Source organism: Lissotriton helveticus, chromosome 7 (assembly GCF_964261635.1).
Source record: "Lissotriton helveticus chromosome 7, aLisHel1.1, whole genome shotgun sequence".
Classification (NCBI taxonomy): Eukaryota; Metazoa; Chordata; class Amphibia; order Caudata; family Salamandridae; genus Lissotriton; species Lissotriton helveticus.
In genome coordinates this window covers 1,273,236,699-1,273,257,007 of record NC_136068.1, presented here as the reverse complement: position 1 = coordinate 1,273,257,007, position 20,309 = coordinate 1,273,236,699, and the positions used below count along the sequence as shown (strand labels likewise).

General features: G+C 45.2%; 1 protein-coding gene across 1 annotated transcript in view; it reads right to left on the bottom strand.

Annotated features, from left to right (window-relative positions):
• LOC144770175 (proton channel OTOP2-like) overlaps window positions 1–20,309 on the bottom strand; it is a 390,107-nt gene that overhangs the window by 179,810 nt on the left and 189,988 nt on the right. Inside the window, exon 3 of the mRNA XM_078654481.1 lies at window positions 3,450–3,586. Coding sequence (XP_078510607.1) covers window positions 3,450–3,586 — 137 coding nt within the window. The remainder of the gene's footprint in view (window positions 1–3,449; window positions 3,587–20,309) is intronic.

The following is a 20,309-nucleotide window of genomic DNA, read 5'->3' as shown; positions in this document are numbered from 1 at the left end:
ATGTGGTGGTGCCCCAGAGTGATGTGGTGGTGCCCCAGAGTGATGTGGTGGTGTCCCAGAGTGATGTGGTGGTGTCCCAGAGTGATGTGGTGGTGTTCCTGAGTGATGTGGTGGTGTCTGTGAGTGATGTGGTGGTGTCCCTGAGTGATGATGTTGTGGTGTCCCTGAGTGATGTGGTGGTGTCCCTGAGTGATGTGGTGGTGTTCCGTGAGTGATGTGGTGGTGTTCCGTGAGTGATGTGGTGGTGTTCCGTGAGTGATGTGGTGGTGTCCCTGAGTGATGTGGTGGTGCCCCTGAGTGATGCCCCTGAGTGATGTGGTGGTGCCCCTTAGTGATGTGGTGGTGTCCCTGACTGATGTGGTGGTGTCCCAGAGTGATGTGGTGGTGTCCCAGAGTGATGTGGTGGTGTCCCAGAGTGATGTGGTGGTGTCCCAGAGTGATGTGGTGGTGTTCCAGAGTGATGCGGTGATGCCCTAGAGTGATATGGTGGTGTCCTAGAGTGATATGGTGGTGTCCCTAAGTGATGTGGTGGTGGTGTGAGGCATGCAGCAGTGTGAGGCGTGCAGCAGTGTGAGGCATGCAGCAGTGTGTGTGGCGTACAGCAGTGTGTGTGGCGTACAGCAGTGTGTGTGCGTGCAGCAGTGTGAGTAATGCAGAAGTGTGAGTAATGCAGCAGTGTGCAGCGTGCAGCAGTATGAGGCGTGCAGCAGTGTGAGGCGTGCGGCAGTGTGAGTCGTGCGGTAGTGTGCAGCATGCAGCAGTGTGAGTAATGTAGCAGTGTGCAGCGTGCAGCAGTGTGAGGCGTGCAGCAGTGTGAGGCGTGCAGCCATGTGAGGCGTGCAGCAGTGTGAGGCGTGCAGCAGTGTGTGGCGTGAAGCAGTGTGTGGCATGCAGCAGTGTGTGGCATGCAGCAGTGTGAGGCGTGCAGCAGTGTGAGGCATGCAGCAGTGTGATTAATGCAGCAGTGTGCAGAGTGATGCGTGCAGCAGTGTGATGCGTACAGCCTTGTGAGGCGTGCAGCATTGTGAGGCGTGCAGCAGTGTGAAGTGTGCAGCAGTGTGAGGCATGCAGCAGTGTGAGGCGTGCAGCAGTGTGAGGCGTGCAGCAGTGTGCAGCAATGCAGCAATTTGAGTAATGCAGCCGTGTGCGGTGTGCAGCAGTGTGCAGCGTGCAGCAGTGTGCGGCGTTCCGCAGTGTGAGGCGTGCAGCAGTGTTCCATGCAGCAGTGCAGCAGTGTGCAGCATGCAGCAGTGTGAGGTGTGCAGCAGTGTGAGGCGTGCAGCAGTGTGAGGCATGCAGCAGTGTGAGGCATGCAGCAGTGTGAGGCGTGCAGCAGTGTGAGCAATGCAGCAGTGTGCAGAATGCAGCAGTGTGAGTAATGCAGCAGTGTGCGGCGTGCAGCAGTGTGAGGCATGCAGCAGTGTGTAGCGTGCAGCAGTGTGAGGCGTGCAGCAGTGTGTGGCGTGCAGCAGTGTGTGGCATGCAGCAGTGTGTGGCATGCAGCAGTGTGAGTCGTGCAGCAGTGTGTTGCGTGCAGCAGTGTGAGGCGTGCAGCAGTGTGAGGCGTGCAGCAGTGTGTGGCGTGCAGCAGTGTGTGGTGTGCAGCAGTGTGTAGCGTGAAGAATAATGCGGGCTAACGAATGCGGGGAAGCTAGACTAAAACAAAACCCAAAACATAGCCTCACACTGAAAGCAAATCTGTTACTGAGGGGGTGGGGGGAAGAGGACTGTAGCTGAAACTAAATAAAGGTGACTTCCTCATTATGGGAATGCTTGCATGGTGATTAAAGCCCAGGCCGTGGTTAAAGAAGCAGAACAGACGTGCTACGTTTATAGGAGGAGTGGTTCTGCCTTTTGTTGCCGACACAGTGCAGTGGCCACAGTTAATGTGTGGTGCAGAGTGGCAGCACGTCGTGGAGCATCAGAGTAGAGTCAGCTCTCGCAAATAGAAATTCCTCTGTTGTCTCTGTGTTTATTTTGGTTGCAATGCAAGGAAAAACAAGTTTAAGATGGAAGGACTAGCGCATTGTCGCATGTACCTATGTGGGCACTAATCAGGAAATACGATAAGAAATGTAAGTGGTCTGGTGTGAAAGATGAAGCGGGTGGCCGTGAAGAGGCGCTGCGCTGATTAAGGGAAAGGAAACACGAACACTTGCATGCAGAGCTTATAATGGGAGAAGTTTGTATGCCACAAGTAATCATGGTGATCCATGGGGGTGAACAAACAACAACAAGCTCTTGGCATTTCTGTGGCGGGGGAGCGGAGCGGAAGCGCATTTCTTTGAAGTCTTATGCGGGGCGGGGGAGCGGGTCCTTTGAAGTCTGATGCGAGGCACAGACAAATGGTGGTGTGACGTGACTGGTTTGTGCTCGTGCATAGCTCACATAAACTGTGCGTGATCCGCAAGTTTGGTAGAGTTTTTGAAGTGCTTACTATAATTCTCGCCTATCAATCCCTGCGGGATAGAATAGTCGGGACCTAAAAAGGCTGTGAAAGTGATCAAGCGAGGGTTTTTAGCTCCATGTTTTCTCAGCATCCATTCAAATATAATACGTTTGGTGGAAGAGCTTTCAGAGTGGTTGCCACAAATTGTGAAGTCAGCTCCCACTCCCTTCTGATTGAATCATCTCAAAATGGACTGTGGAAAAGAGAGAAAGATTGCTGTGTGCACACTGACTTCCATCAGTGGCATCTGGGTCTTTCCAACTCAGATGTTTGCTGGTTGGGGGGCAGAGGTGCTAAGGATTCCCCTTTCTGCATTACTTTTGTCTGGCAGCAGCAAGAGACCTTTAGAGAGTGTTGTACAACGTGCTTTACAAATACCCATAAATAAATCAGTGCTTAATTTGTAAAAGAATAAGTGCCAGGGTTCTCGGCAGGAGGCCACTGCAGCTTGCACCACACATTGCCTCTGCCATGCTGCCAATGATAGTCACAACACAACTCCTAACCATTACACTCCTAACAAGTGTGACAAGTCGTACAATTTCAAGCCCCCAAAGCTAGAGGGATGGCTTGGGCAGCAGGCAATAGTCCCTGTTAATGTATGTTGAATTAAAAATTAACTGCTGTGATCATCTCTAGATGAGCCAAACAGTACCACCTTGTGGCAAACTGTCACAAGAGCCAGTGTTGACAATTAAGTGCCGGTACAAAGCAACGGAAACCACAGGTTCAAATTAAGCACTGAAATAAATTAATGCATTCACGACAATATGCAAATAATGTTACTCCCAAACTGTAGGGGTTCCCAATGCTATGTATGGGGTGACATTTGGCTTCATTTAGCAAGAGTCTCTGTGTCACTATTGCTTCTCTACTGGGACCTGAGAGGATGCAGCAGGCAGAGGGCCAGAGATTTAAACTAAGCAGGAATGTTAGTGGGGGCCCAGAGACTACTTTGGTCCCTCAGAGTGGGGAACAAGAAGTATTTCACTGCTCTCACCTGAACAATCACGAACACAGCTTGGATCACGGGGAAGATGATCATAAGTGTAGGTCTGGAGTTGTTGTTTTCTATTTGGATTGCAATTTTGAACCCGTCCAGTGCCAGAGTGCATAGCCCGAAGAGGAGGAGGCCACCTGTCCAACGAGGAAGAAGTGTCAGTCTTCATAATCTGGTGTCACGTGCAGCAATCACAAACACAATCACAAATTATGCCTTTCATATGCCAAGACAAGAATCAGGCCACATTAGACAAAGAATGGTTGTAGACTTCAACTCACAGTAAATGCGTTGTTCAAATAATTGTTACAGTTCAATTCACAGTAAATGAATTCGTCAAAGAAGATATAGTTCAATTTGTTGTGAATGCCTGCTCTGTGCATCAGTTAATCAGTTTCAACTAGGATGGTGGAGTATTTTTAATTACTATTCATGCATTTTAGCCCTGTTACATTTCTTCGCAGCATAATCAATGGGATTCAATACGTCTTTACTCAATAGGAGGAACTTTTTAGCATTATTAGAACGTTTGGGAGCATGGGTAAAGCTGCAAATAGTTATGCAGCACTTGCATACCATGTGACCCTATCCGCTGTGACAAAAACGACCAGTGACGAGTGGGGGCAAAGGTCTTGCTGTTTATGATGAGCTTCAGAGATCTTCGCTCTGACAATGCTTGCTTTCTTGTGCATTGCTTTAAGTTAAATTAAAAGATTACAAGATGGTTGCTAGTGTTTCGTCACTCATGTGCATGCATGCGGACGCATGGGCAGCCATTTTGGCTTCCTTTAGAGCAAAACTATTCCAAGATGGCCACTAGACTGTATCATCACACACGCGTTCCTATGAATGCCTTTTTTATAATGTTTTGTTTTAAAGAAAAAAATCATTCCATTATGTCCTGTAATATGTGCACCTTTATGGTGGCCAACTGGCAGCTAATTTTGGATTTTATTTACATTTACAATTAAAAACCCAATAACGTTTGAGCAGGAATTTTAATAGAGTTAACCAAGGGGTCTGGTAGCAGTATGCAGCTGGTAGGACGTTGCAGAAATAATAAAAATAATTTGTTTAAAAGAGGAAGGGAAGAAACTGGTACCAAAGAATGAGAGAGCAAGCAGCCCGGCAATAGTGTACATTTGCTGGGTTATTACAAAAAAAAGAAAAATAATTGAAAAAAAATGTAAAGTAGGATTAAAAAGTGGAGTAGTAGGGAAGGCGCAGGCAAGCGGAGGGCAAAGGATCATAGTTAGTGGATGAGAGATAGAAGGAGGAAATAAGTGCATTCACTAAAACGCTGAAAGATGATTACAGCAGTAGTCCCCTCATGTGAGCAGTGAAAGGCTACAAGTCATCCAATCAAAATTGATGTAAACAAGAGCAAGAAATGCCGTAGGAGAAGGACAAACACTGAAATAAGGATGAAAGACATTGAGTAAGGAGTACGTAAATGAGATAGACAGAATACCATTTAATCATAAGCAATGCGATGACCCAAAGCCCCCTCTATGCATATTGCAATGTAGACAATAGGTCAGCAGCATCAGACAGTTAAAACTGACTGTTGGGGAAACATAACCAGGCACAGAAACATTGCAGCTTAGAATTGTCGTTGCCCACAATATTTTGAACACTGAAATGGCCACACCATTGCACATACCATTTCAACAGCCATCCCTACCGACATTAGAAGTGTGCACAAAGTGCCAGTGAATTTTTTCAGGGCATATTGACTCTTTTTGGAGATCAAATGTGTCTGATTTTTTGGGGTCTTGTCTGCATTCTGGAGATAGGTTCGATAGTAGGGAACGTTTTAAACCTTCCCAAAGGTCTTTTCAATTGTCACGTGGTATGGGACCACCTCCACCCCATTATCCTACAATTTGAAGCTGAAAACTGATCTGTGGATAGTATCCATTAGCCTCTCCACAGAGGCCCAAGCCAATCCATTTTCAGGATGTATTTGCATTTTGGGTTGTTTTTATGGGGTGCAATAATGCAGAGAACAGGCATAGCTCCTCAACTGCGAGTCAGGCTAATACCACCTAATGTATTGAAATGCAAGGAGCAAGTACCCAGAACATTCATGCAACATCACATTTGTTTTGATAGGTGTATTTAGCATGTGACTGTTGCTGCTTGGCCCATGTTCCCCTTTCAGGAACGTTTGAGCATATGAACACATAATATCTAGCGGATGGCTCAGCAAGTGTACAAATTACCTCTACCTCCCCTCCCTAGCCCTCTCCAGTGCATTTTACCCTTAATGGTCAGTTACTGCAACAGAAGGATAGAAGGATGGACTGTAGTAAGGAGACTCAGAAAGCCACCACTTGTCTGTATCACACGACCAGTGAGCTTTCAGTGCCAGTTATGAGGCTGTGGCCCCAAGCGTAGATGCACAAAGATATGTCGGCACTCTGAGGCTGACCCTCGTCTAGCATGCCTGAAGTCACATTTGTGCACTGAAATGTTCTCACTGAAAGGAATTGACCATTTCTGCTCATGTATTACTAAGTAATGACAGTTCAACAGCTCCTTAGATGGCACCGGACTGTCAGAATTGCTCCTCAAATTTGGCTGTGGTCTGTGGCAGCACACAGTAGTGGGGTTTCAGGTATTCCTTGAAAAGACCTTAGTTAACCTGAAGGTCCACTGTAGAGGTAAGAGATAAAGGGGACCCCTTCCTGCACATAAAAAGTCTTTAAATGCCGTTTTGTAACTTCTATGTGTGCTGCATAATGCAGCACACATAGAAGTTGCAAAACTGTATTTTTTTTTTTTTAATGATTGTTTATGTGTAGGAAGGGGGACCTTCCTGTACATGAACAATCTATGGCGTTTTACTGTTTCCACGTGTGCGGCACAGACCAGCATACATGGGAACAGCAAAAAGGAGGAAAAATTAAACATTTCTCCTCGTTGCGCCAGGGTAAGACCAGGTTTTCCCTGGTCTTAATTTTGGTTCTGCCTCTTATGTATGCCACCCTTGTAAATAGGGGCAGCATCAAAATCAATGGGTGTTGCGGTGAAATGCCCACAGCAAGATCCATTGCCCTCCCCTTTCACACTAAGCATAGCATGAAAGGGAGCCTTTTTACAAGGCAGCATTAAGCCACGTTTGGTGGCTTAACGCTGCCTTGTAAAAAAAAGAAAAGCACCTATCACCACAGGAACAACGTAGAAAGTGACGTTCCCGTGGCCAGAGGGGTTGGTAAATATTCCCAAATGTTGTTTCCCACTTTAAAGCCTGTTTCATGTGCATTTCCAAAGGCTGGGACAAAGTAGAAAAAAAATGTTTGCTTTAAATATAAAATGTTTATAGAAGATAAGGAATTGAATGTCATAAACAGCGTGATTTTTCAGCGTACTTTTCGGATGTAGAACAGTCCCTCATGCATTTCAATGGAATCACATTCTGGAGGTGAAATGATACACCAAATAGTAGCACAAATGACAGAGAGAAAGCATGCACGCTGTGTAGTAAAGAACTGGTACCATTACATGTTGCGGACTGCTGCACTTTCAAGACAAAAACTTCAAAAACTATTAAAAATGCTAACATGCATTTTTGTGTACAGAATCAGTACTTTACAGCTGTCTATAATCATGCCACTACATCTTTATAGCTAACAATAAAATAGCACATATCGTTAGTTCTTCCTCCTTTCTTAGCTGCATAAATTAATGTAGCAAATATGTCTCGTGTCTGAGGCAACAGAGGTCAGTGGAGACAGCTGCATATGGAACTGGAATGTGGAGCTATTGGGAGTCTTGGCAAAAGTCGTCTTAGTTAGAATATGCAGCAGGGAAGACACTGACATTGGAAAAGAGATTGTAATATAGCATTTTAGGCCCTTTTTTACAGGAGTTGCAGGACTCCTGATACAATAATGTTGCACCCAGAAATCCTAATACATTGGGGTGAAGCATATTTGGGGACAATTGTTGTGAACTCTTACAGGTCGCTATGAAATAAAGGGAAACACTTCGGGAACCAACGTTTCTGCCGCTGTCCGCGCGACCCGCAGGGGAGCATGGGCGGGGCAGCGCCCTAGTCCCACACGACGCGCGAACCCAGCGCGGCAACGCCCCTCCTGGCTCCCACCTCCAGTATTCAGCAAGGGGAGGTCTCTAGTGGGAGGAGGGGCGCCCCCCCCTGGTATTTATGTGCCCTGCGCCAGTGCTCGGCCTCTTTCCTGTCCGTTGGCTCCCCCGGCTCTGCGCGTCGGCTGATCGTCTCAGAGGTATGTTGCTTCCATTCAGCCTCCCCCCGGCCCGGTCCCTGGATTTGCCAGGTTGATGAGGCCCTGTGGTGTCGACCACGGGGGGGGCTTGTGGTTGCTGGTCGCCGGTGGAGGCGTGGGGCGGGATCGTCTGCTCGTTAGATCGGTTTAGGCGGGTGTAGACAGCTTAGGGACGCCGAACGGGTGATTGGGTATCCGGGCTTAAAACCGCCGGCACATACAAGAAAGAACAGATGGTTATTACGAGAGTGACGGGGTGCACTTGTCTGGGTTGGGTATGGACGTTTTCCTCCTAGACGTACAAGAGGCTTTGTCAGCGGCAGGCTGTAAGTAGCAGGTTTGGTGGGGGGCTCTGTCATCGACGAGGGCCTCCTCCAGAGCTGTGGCGGAGTACAGGGCGATCTGGAAGCAGACGGACAGTAAGGGTACCTCTGCGGCAGAATGGTACAGTAAGGGTACCTCTGCCTGGCACAGTAAGGGTGCCTGAGCCAAGGACCTGGAGCCGAAGGAGGTTCCGGGAAACCGCGACGGCGCCCCGTTAGTCCTTCGGGCGGTCGGGGGGCCTGAACCGACCGGGGGTGGCCCCATCGCCCCGTCCTGACAGGGGGGGCGGGGCGGGAGCGTAACAAAGTGGAATAAAGGCACCGTCAGTGCATCATCTCGCCGTGCAAGAGGGCTCATTAGGCAAGCGGGACAGCGAGGGGCTGCCTGCTTTGGATCGCCTGTAAGATGACCCACCATAACGAACGTCATACCATACTTGTGTTGTATGAAATAAACCTGCGACAGTTCTTTCCCATAAATATGTCTCCTGAGTTTCTGTTGGGAAATATAAAATGTAAGTGTGTATTGCAAGCGGGGGGAGCGCATGGCGGTGTGGGCAGTATGCTCTAGTTCCAGTGGTGCTGGGAAGAGGTAGTTTCTCTTTGCATTTGGCAAGCCTTCCTTTTCTTTCCATTCTGTTACTTGGCTCCACCCGAGCCCCTATTTCACCAACCGATTCCCTAGACTGTGTTTAAATATAATTTTGAAATTATTTTTCTAAAGAGTTTTGGCTAAAAATTTACCATGTGTACCTTTTAATATATGTGAATGCATTGGGCTTTCTTCTTTTCTTTTGCAGGTAGCAATTGCACTTGCTGACTAAATAATTTTATCATTGATTGATAAACCTAAACTATGATCTAGGACCACTTGTTTCCCAGACCAATTATGACCCAGGTCCTTTAGAATTCTTGGGTGACCCCATTCTCGCTAGCCTTTGCCTGTATGGAGTTAGTCTCCATAGCTTTTCGGGAGTGTGCTGCTTCACAGATTGTATTTTCTTGCCACTCAAGCACTTGGCAGCTTCTCTATGCCTCACCGGGGACTCGTCTCACATCGAAACGCTGGTGGCATTCTCAGGCTGTTCTACGGGTACAGGGCTCCTTCAAGCATTGCTGGTGGCATCCACATGGGTTTCGATGCGGCGCCTTCCTTAGCACTGCCTTATCTCTCGGGGTGCGGGGCAATGAGCAAACTGTCAGGTGGCGCTACCATCACCCATACACAGGCTTCAGCAGCATTGCTGACGCTGCAGGCCGTGCTTTGTGGCAGGTAACGTCAGAGCAAGTCTCAGCTTCTTTGGGTACAGGCTGCTTAGGGCTAGTTTGTGGAGAAACACTGCAGACTCATGCAGATGCCTGTCAGCAGGGCGGCATGTCCTCTTTAACGTCTTAGCCCTGATGGGGCTGGGGTGCCGTGCTGTGAGCAACCGCTAGGCTCAGGTGTGAAGTGAGTGCTGGCTTTCTTTGAGTTGCGGTTTTCATCATGCCCGTAGTGGCACATGGCAACGCTTGACATACAAGAGAGAAGTCGCCATGGTGCACGGTGAGCCTGGAGATGCCTGTGTGGGGCTTCGAATACAGGTGCATCCTCTGACCCTGGCTTCACACCTCTTAACATAGGGGGGTGCTCAGCCTCTCTGCAGACTCCCCTCCGGTCGGGCTCGACTCCCAGTGGCGCTGCCATTTCAAGGCTGGGCGGCTGGTGCTGCTAGTCTTCTTAGAATGGCCTGAGATGCCGCCCGATCATCTTGTGCTCGTGGAGGCAGGGGGGGTGTGGTTGGGGTGGGGGGGACGGGGGTTGCACTGACATTATTGGTCACTACTCCTGCACTGAGTTGGCAGTGTATGGGCACCTAAAGCTTTGAGGGCCTACGGTGCTGGCTGTGGCATGGTGCCCTCTTCACCAGCTCTGGTCATGTGCCAGTACACAGCAGGTGGGCAGTTACAAAGGCCTGAGGAGACGGGTGACGCCATCCCAGCTTATTGGGTGGCCATAGGCTTGTCTCGTCCGGCTACTGACGCTGCTGTGCAATTTCAGCCAGTGTCTGGTGCAGTGAGTTGTGCCGGACACTGCCGACTTCTGCTCAGTTCATGCTCTTTTGAGGGGCTGGGGCAGCCTCGCTGACACCACTGCGGGATTCTCGGGGCTCTTTGCTGGAGCTTGATGTAACAGCCCGGCTTGGATGTTGATGGGCTGGTTCTGCAGGCCTTTTTTGCTTTTCTGACTCCCTGCACACATGTGGAGATCTACTTAATGTTTATTATGCTTGTATTCCACATTTGTTAACCAGCAGGGCAGCAGAAAGTCTATCTTGAAATTGCCAGCCCTCTGTTCCAGCAAGCCACTATCGCTTGGTGTGGTGGTGCACCGTGACCGCCAAGCGGCACTGCAGCCACTGCTTCGATCAGGCTACAGCTGTTTGCTGATCCTGCATGCTTTGTGGCTCAGGCAGGCATGGTCCATGAAGGTGCTAGAGATGCATGGGGACACAGCCCTGACACAGCCCTGGTACAGTAAGGCGGCTCCTGTGATGTACACTCTTTCCTTTTTTTTAAGCTGCTTTCATAGACTCTTCTCCATGCTAGGTAGCTTGGTGGCACTTCTCCTGGGCTGCGGCAGTCTGTCCTCTGAATGTGGACCTATACAGTCATGGGAGTTGCAGCATCCAGGTGCAAGATACCGGTTCACTCCACGGGACTCCTCCCGCCGGCCAGCAGACTCCTTTCCCACCGGCCAGGCCTGTTGCGGGCTTATTCCTGTTGCGCATCCCTGGCAAATGCGCTCCTCTCACCGGAACATGCAGCAACAGGCGGAACAGTGCACCACCTAGTAGGGGAGCATATTGGGTGGCACCATCTGGGAGAATTCTGCCACTCCGTGTGCTGGTATTATCCGGTCTCCTTCAGCACGGCCACAGCCCTGTAGTGTCTCACTGTTGCATCGCTGGTGGCCCACTCTCATGCTGTGGGCCGTGTCTAGCTTGATGTCAGTGTGGGCACCTACTGCAGGTGTCGCCCATACTTCCTTGCCCTGTGCACTGCTGCATACAGGGCACTGTGAAGTGGTGTGGTTTGAGTGGCACCTAGTAGCAGTGTGGACATGTCCCTCTTCCTTGCGGGGCACCGTTCTGATTCCTGGCAGCAGGTCCCTTCGGCGGGACACCTCTCTTGGACCACAGCACCTCCAGGGCATGCATGGTGCCCAGCAGACAGGTGTCAGCAGGGCAGGGCTGCTGCGTGGGGACGTACAGTCTTTTGTCTCCCACATCAGGGTTGGTCAATACAGTGGCTGTAGCAGGAACCTGAGCGTGCATCTGGTAGGACTCAGTTGTTGTTGCGCAGGCAGCATGTGCTGGGGTACCCTAGACATGAGCAACTCTTTTCCTCAGGAGAAATAGTGGAATGGCTGCAAGCAGGGCCGGACTGCTTGCAGCTTTGCCTAGCATTCAAAATTTTAAAAACTGCCTCCCCCCCCATGCTATGCCCACTCCTTTCAACTTACGTTCCCCGACGCGCTTTGCGATCTGAAGGACAGAACTTAGCGGTCATTCCTCGCATCAAACTAGCTAGGATGGGCGGCCGTTCATTCAGATACCTGGCCGCAAAACTCTGGAACGGCCTCCCGGACCAGATATGAGGTCTGAATGATCTGCTATCCTTCAGAAGAGCCATTAAAACACATCTCTTCGGTTAAATCTGTATTTTCTCAGCACGCTTCCCCCACCTCTGTCATTTTCTAGCTCTCATACAGAAAGCGCCGGGACGCCCCTTGGCTGGGGCAGCCGTGCGCTATACAAGCACATATAACATTAACATTAACATTAACAACATTAACATAGCGGGCACTGTGCGATTTCCCAGTGGGCCGGAAGGGTGGTGGTCATTTTTACGTGGTGGGGCCGTTTTTGTGGCAGGGAGCGACATTGCAGCACTGCTTGAATATTGCCCCCATAGAAGTCTGTAATGTGTTGGTCTGTCCTGCAATATTTAGTACTCTGCCCCCACACAGCAGTGACCTATTGATCTACTTTTACTGCCAGAGGCCATTGATGCATATCCTGCATGGTGCGGCTGAGACATAATACCCTAGCAGTTAATGATATTCGGCCTAAGACCATTGTATGCATGTTTTCCTAGGCCATTGCTATGTGTTGTTGTTAGGGGGCACTGATGTATTATTGCCTGGGGAAAATTGATGCTCATTACTAAGCAGGCTCACAAACACATCCTGAATATTCACCAGCATCTCTCTCATTCAAGCCATTCTGAGAGAAAACCTCGCAGACTCGTGCCATAACTCTTTGCTGATTTCCAGATTGTGAAGAGAGGGTTGAGCAAAATCAGTTCTATTTCATTGTTAAATCCTTGGCTATAGCTAGGGCGCACTTGTGTTCTCATGTCATTGTTGACTGTAAAGAAGTCTCAACCTCTGTTGAGCCTCTTCCTTCTATTGCTTTTTCAATGGCCAACTTCTCATTCTCCCCTCTCTTCTGTCATCTCTTACATCTTGTGTAGCCTTCCCATATTCGATATTGCAGTCCACTCTTGTCTCACAATTCTTCAGCTGTTCTCTGGAATAGTAAAACCACTTCCTCTGCTTCTCAATAGAGATTTTTGTGGATTATTTTTGGTTGGCTTTCCATAACTGGAACAATGCGCCTGGTTTTTGTCTTCACCTATTTACTTGTATCAGAGTTTTAAGGAGTTTAAGTGGCAAGTAAGGATTTGTGATTCATATGCTTTAGATCTCTTCATGCCCCTCGAAACTAACATTTTGTTTTTCTACTTCCATCTTCTATATCTTCCAATTTTGTTGAGTGTTACAGCTAGGTCATGGACTCTTGATGCATACGTTTAATCGCCAATAAACCAGAAGAAGAAATAGGAAAAGCAAAAGCAAGAAGGTCTATTTGGGATGACGCACCAACACTTTAATGCAGATGGGAATGAAGCATGCATTCAGAGCAAACAGGACCGGATTGACAGCAAACAAGAGCATGATAATCTGCCATTTTAGATGGGAGGGGTAGGTCAGGACATCAGTAGTGCAGAAAACTAAGCATAAGACTGAACAGGGCCTTTATGGCCCAGTGTATTTTGCTGCCCCCTGATAAGGGTGCCATACGTCATAAGAGGCAGCACAAAACAGCACTTTCACTCAAGTTCCCTGTCCCTCTCCACCACATTGCTCCTCAGTGGGCCTTCCGGTTGACTAAAGTCCTTTCGAGAAATACCTGAGACACCCCCACTGTTGTTGCATGGCTCACGTGTAGTCTCCAATTTAGATTCAACTCCTTAGGTTGATATCTCTTTCTTGTGGGGCCTTTTGTTACACTTTGTGCTAATGCGTGAATGTGCTGTATGTGCATCTCTATTAGGCACTGATGCCCTGTAAACTGAACTATACTGTTAGTTCCAGAGTCATACATGAAGAACACAATGCCATCGTTTTCCTTTCTTTCTGTGCTCATTAGGAGAAACTTTATTTTAGCTAGACGAAACCAAATGAGCTGATCTGTGCCTCTGCCACAATTTGATAAGAATAGTACTTTATTATATGTACAGCTTCTGTGCTAGAGCTCTTTGAGAAAAGTATGTCCCTGCTGGGATTCTCATGGAGCCGCTGCAGACTGTGACTGAGATGCAGCCCTGCTTACCCTGACCTCCATCCTGTTAAGGATGATGACCTGTAGACTGCAACCAGCTTTGTGACACCAAAGAGCAAGGTATAGGGGTTAGGCTATCTCAGTTGATCTGGCACAATGGTACTACAGCTATGCTCTCTTTAGTGTAGTATTAGATACAGAAAGGAGTAAGCAAATATTAGTGACAATTAACAAGGTTGATTTGTTCATATTGTTTACCTATCTAACATGGCTAATTACAGTAATGTCTCATCGTTCTAATAATCGCAGCTCAGGCTTTCTTTGCAAGAATACGATCATTTCAATAAATGTTTGACAATGCTTGCCATATCTTTTTAGTGTTTACCTTGCGCATGCAAGAGAGACCAAACAAACGGGTTATGTCTGTTTCCGCTGATTCCTTGGGAATCAAGGTATCATGTTCGAGGTTGCCAATAACATCTGTTACCCTGGTTGTTTCAGGGTTTGGATGTGGTACTGTGAGGTAGCCGAAACTTACCAACACTTTTTTATGGTGTATGTGGACTAATTCTCTATACTATAAGGGTCATGTTCGTCTAATACACAGTCCTGCTATATCTGCAGGATCCTTCTAACGTGGTGCCACTAGTGTTTTAGGTCAGTTACTTATTTAATTGGTCTTTTGAGTAGTTTTCTATCTTGTGCCCAAGGCTTCTTTTCCACCTTTAAACTGAGACATCCGTGGTGAAAAGGATTTATCCTTCTCAGCTTAATTTGGAGCACCTATTTAAGTCTTGAGTTGTTCAAGCTTGAACCTTTAAGGAGGTTCACCTCACTGTAGTGGTAAATTTCTTTAAATTTCATTAATTAAATATGGCGCTAGCAGTGCTAGTCCTGTAAATTGTAGACGGGGAGTAACTGCTCGCTTAACTGCACATGGGCTCGTCAATGCTGAGGGAAATGTTACCTTCTTGATTCAGGCACACAAAGCCAATAAATTCAAGGTTTACTATTCCTGGGTTAACGTTCTCTGTACCAAGTATGACCTGCTCATAATGAGTCAGTCTACTGTTAGTTATGTGCTGAATCCTCATTCTTATCAAAACAACCTCAACTGGGTGCGGGACATATAAAATTAAAGTACGACCCATCACATTCCGTTCAATTTGTTCAAATGCAAAGCAAACAGTTGCAACTGATTGTAAACAACCTGGAAGACTTACAGCTACTGGATCAAATACAGCTGACAAGTAGACCACTGGGTGCATGGGACATTCAATCTTCTGTGTGAGTATTTAAAGTGCACAGTCACCTCTCTCATGGAAAAACAGAAAAAAGGTTAGACTATAATCAGGCATCCTGAGTGCGGATACATGACACAAACTCTCTGTCAAGTTATCAAATGCATCAAAGGATTCTCCGTCAAATGGTACTGTATCTTGTATGTACCAGCAAGTCACCCTCACTAAATGTTTTTCAATCAAGGAAAAGTTTGGAATCCACTTCCAAGAAACATCCTAACTTACCTATGCGTGGTCGGCGGGGTCATTTTAAGAATTACAGAAACACATTCTTTTGAGGCTTTCCTCACACTTTTTTCAATGTGGTATCCAAGATAGATGACCTTGTTCTTACAATACTGCATTTTAGTTGGACAACCTTATGTCCCTTCTCAGCTAAATTATTAACCAGGGCAATTGTATCAAGGTTACAATCCTTCTTAGTCTTAGATACGATGTGCACGTCAACGTCAACATTTGTAGATCTTTCTTCAGGATTTGACTAAAAATTGAAGGTCTTTCAATATACCCAAGTGGGATTCTACACCAAATGAGAAGTTTATTTAAAAATTGGAACGCAAATAAGAAATGGCCCTCCTCATGCAAGGGATCAAGAAGAATGTTTGGCATAAGCCAATGACCGTATACCATTCTGCATCAGAATTCAAAACAAAATCACTGCTGAATTTGATACCACTGGACAACATGGAACAGCAATTTTATTAATCTTTTGCAGATCCTGCACAGTTCTCCATTTGCCATTCAGCATTTTAATTCCAATCACAGGAGAGTTACAAAGACCATCTAATAACTCAAAGAGAAATCCTTGCTTAATCAGTTTTTCAATCACTGGCTTCACTCCCTCTTCTGCTTCCTTAGTGAGTCTGTATTGTCTAGATCAAGGGACTACTGCACTCGCTTTTATTTTAACTGCCTTTGCTCTTTTAATAAATCCAATTTTCTTTCGCAGCAAATACCCATACCTCATCTTTGACAGTATGTCTTAAATCCAGAGACAGGTCTTCTTTTATTAAAGCTGGAAACAACTGAAGTATCAAATCTTGTGAATTTATTTTTAACCTTCAGTCATTATCTTGTGTCTCAATCACAACACCATCTGGTGTGCAGTAAATCACACAATTTATTTTGCAAAGCAAGTCCCTCCCCAACAAATTTACAGGACATGAATCACACAAAGGAATTGGTACTTGTTCTCCATGAGGCCAATTTTAACTGGAACATCTGCTAAAAAGTGATTAACAATTTGTTTATTATTAGTATCTACAACTTGGAGTCTCTTCACAAGAGGGGTAAGTTTGAGACATCCACAGAGCAAACTGTAGAACAGAAAGCTTCCATAATTGATCAAAAATGAAAAGGGATGGCCATAGACTTTTCCGTCAAAACATGGGCCACTTTGGTCTACCTTTAGGAATGCTTCAAGTAAGCAGCTTCCAGCTGTATCATCATTCAGAATCACTGGATTCTGCCGACACCATGCATTATGGATGATTTTGATTGCCATGTTTTGCTGTATCACTGGGGTTGAAGGCATCGACAATAGAAAGGATTTCTGACTGTGTACACTCTGCTCAGAATTTGACACATTTCTCTGCATCTGTTGAACAACTTCCCCCTGAATTCTCTTTGGATTCTGATGATATTCCCTTTTCCATTACCCAATCTTCCGACAGAAGTGACTGGCTGTGTTCTTCATCATTTCATCATTTCAACATTCAAATTCATGCCATAATTTGTCATCATACTTTGTTCACCACCTTGCATCTACATCACTCAATTTTGCATATACACCTTGCATTTGATTTATCCTATTCATTCCAGGCTGGAAAAAAAATCATTTTTAAACTCAGTTGAAACCGGAATCATTTAATACATTCCGGCGCCCGACCATTGACAAATGTAGGCATTCTACCTTTTCTAGTTGTTTTTGAACAGATCCTACAATATCAGACCAGCTTACTTCTATTGTTTCCTGGATAGACATCCTAATTTTTATTTGTATTAAAAATGTGTATTCTCCCAAAAGTACTTTATTATTTTCGGACAGTTCCTTTAGAGCTTACACGGATACAATTAATGCAGCTTCAGTCTTTTACCGATAGGTTTATTTGGAGTTGGAAGAAAGCTCGGCGGGCATCAAAATACATGACGCTTCCATTGACACGTGGAGGGTGGGGGATTCCAAATTTTCTTTTATATTAGTTAGTGTGTCTTATACAAAATTCAAAATATATGATAATAGGGGGGACACACGACAGTTTGAATCTCCTAATATTTACCAGATGATAGTAGGGAATTCGGCCCGTGCAGCTTTGTTGAAATTCTTTGAGCCAAGTTATTATAAACACACTAGATTTAAAATTATGATTGCAGCATACAAGGGGTGGAAAATGATATGTAAAATTTTGGCCATAAGACGGTTACATTTCTATACACCATTAGAATCTATAGAATTATTCCCGGGGATATTCTGGGATACAAAGATGAAAGTTTGGAGTGATAATGGGATATGTTGTTTGGGCGATATGTATAAGGATGGTGTATTGATGGCTTTTTCTGATCTAATGGTAACATATACAATAACCAAGAATGATTTCTTCAAATACTTTTAGTTACGTGATTTTTTACATAAACATGTGGGGTCACAGGATATTCTGCGTAATGAATTTTTTGAAGCTATGTATAAAGGGGCAAAGATAGGGATGCTATATGAAATGTTACTTTCTAAGCAACAAGACGATCTAGATCTGCAAGATTCTAAATGGCAGGTTCGATTAGATAACTCCGTTTTTACATTACAAACTTCGATTGATTTGGCAAGTGAAGTAATTATGTCTGCAAATTTGAGAACACAACATTATAAAACCCTCTTTAATTTATATCATACACCAGTCAAAATGATGAAGTGGGGCGATATGTATGATCGTAAATGCTTTAGATGCTAAATGGAGGATGCTGACATAGTTCATATATTTTTTGATTGCAATGAATTAAATCAGCTTTTTTTATGCATTGAACGATTTTTGTTAGAAACAACTCAGGTGCCTTGCGTAATAAATCGGGAAATGTTGCTTTTTGGGTTCTGTAATAGGACAGAATTCATACTGAATAACTACTCTAATCGTTATTTTATTTTTATGGCCATGGCGGTGGCTAGACTGTGTATAGCTACAATGTGGCCGAAACCAGAGGCACCAGCGTACGAAATGTGGCGAGACAAATTTTACAATATATTTTATTTGGAATATAATTTGTATTGTCTTAAGTCATTGAAAAAGAAACAATTAGGACTGAAAGTATGGCAGCCTATGCTTCAACATCTTGACGTCTTGCTGCAATAATAATGTCGCTATGGTGTAACTATATATTTGGTAGATCTAGTTATGAGTGCTTGTAACATATTTATCCCTATGCTTGTCAATTGTTGTTTTCTCTTTCTTCTTCAGCTTTTGTTCTGTATGTTATGAACTGAACAATAAATATAAAATAATTAAAAAAATGAAACCGGAATCATTTCTCAAATTGCATTGTCTGGGCAATCATCAGCTTCTCCGTAAGCTTTTTCTGTTATCACTAAAATAATCATTACTGATTTCGCCAGCTTTAAGATTTCATCTATATTCTTTGTCTGCCAAAACAATTCACTCTGCCAAATTTGATTGGTGAGCTGTGGTCTCTACCTAGCATGAAAGCAATTTGCATGAGCCTCTTGTAAAAGCTATGCACTTTTGGCTCTTGGGAAGTTCTCAAAATTTCTACTCAATCTATGTCCTTTTTGGGAACTTGTTTTTTCAGATACTCAGTTACTGACAGCACCTTAGCACTTTCCTGTGCTGGCCATCCAACCACAGCCTCCCACTCTGTCCATAAATCACTAGGAGCCACAACCTCAAACAGCAATTTAAAATCAGTCCACAACATTTGGGAAATATTGGTTATTGGGAAATTAGTAGAGAATGCATACAAGTCAGCTCATTGAACTTCTCTTAAAACCAAAATCCAAAACTGTTCCTGTCCCAGCTTCTAAATCACTCACTGCACTTCTTGCCCTACCTTCAACTTCTTCGCTTTCTTTATACTTGCTGTCCCTCTTTTCCATTTTTCTCGATATTTCTTTAAATCTCTCCATTCTCTGGCTTTCCCAACTAAAACTTTAACATGGGCTTTTGAAGATCTTAAACCCATTTCTCTAATGTTATCATGTGTTAAATTCATTTTGTAAGTTTGTTTCACATTTTTCATTTGGCTGATGTCAGCTTCACATTCATCACACAGCTCTTCTAATTTATTGTATGCTTCATTTACAGCTGACTGGATGCAGCCGCAACGCAGGACTAATGATGCTTGCTCTCCGCAGTAATTACTACCCAAGATATCCCACACCCTGATTCTACCGCCAGGCGACAGCTGATTGAAGCTCACATAGCCAGAACTTCGTCTGGTTTACAGAGGGCTGTCATTGCCTTTCCCCCTCCTGTCCTGATGAAGACCCAATGTGACTACCTAATGGAACACACTACGATTGAAACATCAACAATCATACTATGCCCAGACTGACCAAGGCTCTGCACACCCAAAGGAGCAGGATCAGCCAACAGAGCCATTAGTTCAACATAATTGTCTGGCCAACCTCGCCTTTTTTCCCCCCTACCTATGTATATAAGTCTTTATCACACTGTATATATTGCACACTTGATTTAGCACTGAGCACGTATGTCACATTGTTATCACTCATGTATATATTGTATCATTCTTTGACAGCCTTGATTTACTACTTATGTAAATATCGATGGATGATTTAATTCTGTAATAACATAAACAGTAGACACTACTATTGAGTCACAGCTCTCATTATCCGCAAGGATTCTTTATTCAGGTGGTTGAAACTTTGTTGAAAATTACAAATCAACATTTGCATGTGACATTAGGTGCGCTGAAAAGAATTTGTTTCAAATCCGACAGAACCACTTCTTGTTTACTAATTTATACTCAGGTTCTGAGGGACACAGGGTCACCCCATTTTTGTCGAATCATTTGCACATCGGGCTGCTTCTTTGATCAATCTCATTTCATCAATATTATGAGTCAACAGCCCATTAAAATCAGTGTTACCATGTGAAATGTCACAAACTTCAAATTTTCAAAATGCCAATGTTAAGTTCTCTAGGAGCTTCTTCAATCACTACTGTCCTTACAAGTGTCGAAGCTTGAATCTGCACATCAGGCTGTGTATCTCAGCTCATGGCAGGTAATGCTGTCATCACTGTCTCTGGTGGTGTGCTCGGTACAATTCATGTATGAGCTTGCATAACAGTACTAGCTACCCCAGCACCCGTAACAGTTCCTGAATTAGCATCAATAGTCCCCGTTGCCAATA